This window comes from Mandrillus leucophaeus, unplaced genomic scaffold, assembly GCF_000951045.1.
Source record: "Mandrillus leucophaeus isolate KB7577 unplaced genomic scaffold, Mleu.le_1.0 Scaffold107, whole genome shotgun sequence".
Lineage (NCBI taxonomy): Eukaryota > Metazoa > Chordata > Mammalia > Primates > Cercopithecidae > Mandrillus > Mandrillus leucophaeus.
In genome coordinates, this window is record NW_012098876.1 from 96,507 (window position 1) to 99,240 (window position 2,734).

Consider the following 2,734-nt stretch of genomic DNA (forward strand, 5'->3'; position numbering starts at 1 on the left):
AAAAAAAAAAAAAGAATGGGATGAAAGGGAAGAAAATAGATTTTCACATTTGAGCCTTACTTTGGTTGATCCTTGCTTTCAAAAATGCCTCTATACACTTTGAAACAGCAACATTACTTTTTGTCTTATAATTTCATTGACACTTTATACAACTTTCTGTTGGTTTGATATGCCCAAATAGAATCTTTATTAGGGAAAAACAAAATTTTGAAAAGTAGTAACAACTTTGAAATTGCTTTAAAACTTTGAAATGCTTTATCATAATAGTTTTAAAAAATATTCCTGCATCATAGTTTAACTAAATTAAGACTAAATTATCGTGTATCAGATATTTTCTATACTTTGGAAACACTTTTAAATGGCAGAGAACAATTTTGTTCTTTGACAAAAACAAATGAAGGCAGTTAATTATTTGCAAAGTTTGCCACTTCACAAATAATGGCAATTCCAAATTGTCAAACGAACGTTATACATGTGACAGCTTCTATACTGCTTTGGTTGCTTTATGTTTTCATACACCTTTTTTCTTCCAATAGTAAGAATTCACTTTCATGTATTTTCAGTCCTAGGGAACTATAAGAAAATACCTAAGTGAAAAGTATGATAACCAAAACTACATAAAAAGGAGATACCAAGATGCCCTCTTCTGGACATTCTTAATAATGGCACTGAACAGACTAGGGTTTCCTAGGCCATCAATAATTACAGTACCCATGGATGTAATAAACCAAAATCCCGTTAGATAACATTCACTATGGACCTATACATGAGGGTCTGTTTGTTGAAATAGCAATAAACCTAGTTACAAAGTGGGTACTCCTATGCAATGATAAATCCTAAGCATACTTTTATATATAAGTAACATTATGTAAACTAGTATTAAATATATATACTTTTTCTTTGCAAAATACTTACTTATAAACAGTATTCTGTATAGACTGTGATGCCAAAACTATTTTACGATGATAGCCTTGACCAACAATAGACTGTACAATTCCTTTTTTGCTGGGAAGGCCTTTAGTTTCTTGTTCAGAGGTCTACAAAATACAAATAATTTCCAGTAAATTCTAGGGAATTGTAAGATGTGGTATAAAAAATGGGGGAATACCTCTCACAATTACTCTAAATTTAAGAAAGTTCTTAAAATCAACGAGGATTTTTTTTGGTGATAATGGAAACATGTTTGGTATTAGTGGAAAAAGTACATAAGGCTGAAAATCTGGGATATATGCTACATTTTGTTTACATGAGATTGGAGAAAATTCTAAGAACAAAATCCAATTCAATTATATCCCAAAAATTTATTCAGAATTATTTACTTAGAATATTCTATACCTCCAGTGCCATGCTACATATTACAGGTACTTTGACATCAGAGTAAGGAAAATGAGAGCCTAAAATACAGTGTAAAAGAAAAGTGAAGCAGCTCCACTTCCTAAAACACAGATCATTTCCTTCTTAATTCAAAGTATTAATTACATTGTCAACAATATATAAACTTTAATAAACTGTATATGGTAAAAATTTACATGGACACAATACTTGCCTTTTAGGACATTAAAATCCCCAAACCAAATGAATAAATATTAAACTGAAAAAAATAAAAGCTACTTACACATACATAGTTACTTTAGGATATCTGATTAAGATATATTATCTCACGACAGAGCTCACAGTGATAATTTCATTTGTCACCCCCCTTCATTCTAAGTCTCTAATTTGGTTGGGTGCAGTGGCTCATGCCTGTAATCCCAGCCCTTTGGGAAGTTTGAGGCAGGAGGATCACTTGAAACCAGGAGTTCCAGACCAGCCTGGGCAACATAGTAAGACCCTGTATCTACCTTTTTTTTTCTCTTTTCTTTTTTTTTTTTTTTTTTTTAAAAGACAAGGTCTGGCTCTGTTGCCCAGGATGGAGTACAATGGCATGATCTCGGCTCACTGCAACTTCTACCTCCTGGGCTCAAGTGATCCTCCTGCTTCAGCTTCCCAAGTTGCTGGGACTACAGGTACAGGTGCGTGCCACCATGACCAGCTAATTTTTCTATTTATTTTTTTAGAGGCAGGGTTTTGCCAAGTTACCGAGGCTGGAAATTTTTTTTTTCCTTTTTTTTTAGACAGTCTCACTCTGTCGCCCAGGGTTGGGTGCAGTGGTGTAGTCTCGGTTCACTGCAACCTCCACCTCCTGGGTTCAAGTGATTCTCTTCCCTCAGCCTCCCGAGTAGCTAGGATTACGGGCGCCTGTCACCACACCTGGCTAATTTTTGTATTTTAGTAGAGACAGGGTTTCACCATGTTGGCCAGGTTGGTCTCAAACTCCTGACCTCAAGTGATCCACCCGCCTCGGCCTCCCAAAGTACTGAGATTACAGGTGTGAGCTACCACGTCCAGCCAGGAAAAATCTTTTATTATTATTATTATTATTATTATTATTGAGATGGAGTATCACTCTGTTGCCCAGACAGGAGTGCAGTGGCACAATCTCGGCTCACTGCAACCTCCATTTCCCAGGTTCAAGCAATTCTGCTGCCTCAGCCTCCCGAGTAGCTGGGACTACAGGCGTGCACCACTGTGCCCAGCTAATTTTTGTATTTTTTTTAGAGTTGTTGGCCGTGTTTGCCACGCTGGTCTTGAACTCCTGACCTTGTGATCCACCCGCCTCGGCCTCCCAAAGTGTTGGGATTACAGGCGTGAGCCACTGTGCCTGGCCCGAAATTTTTTTTTTTTTTTTTTTTTT

At 36.6% G+C, this 2,734-nt stretch overlaps 1 protein-coding gene across 4 annotated transcripts in view; it reads right to left on the minus strand.

Moving 5' to 3' along the window:
- The window catches only part of CNOT10 (CCR4-NOT transcription complex, subunit 10), a 131,701-nt gene that overhangs the window by 76,338 nt on the left and 52,629 nt on the right, over positions 1 to 2,734 (minus strand). For all 4 annotated transcript variants that reach the window (XM_011985311.1, XM_011985320.1, XM_011985302.1 and 1 more), the window contains exon 11: positions 916 to 1,037. In XM_011985311.1, coding sequence (XP_011840701.1) covers positions 916 to 1,037 — 122 coding nt within the window. The remainder of the gene's footprint in view (positions 1 to 915; positions 1,038 to 2,734) is intronic.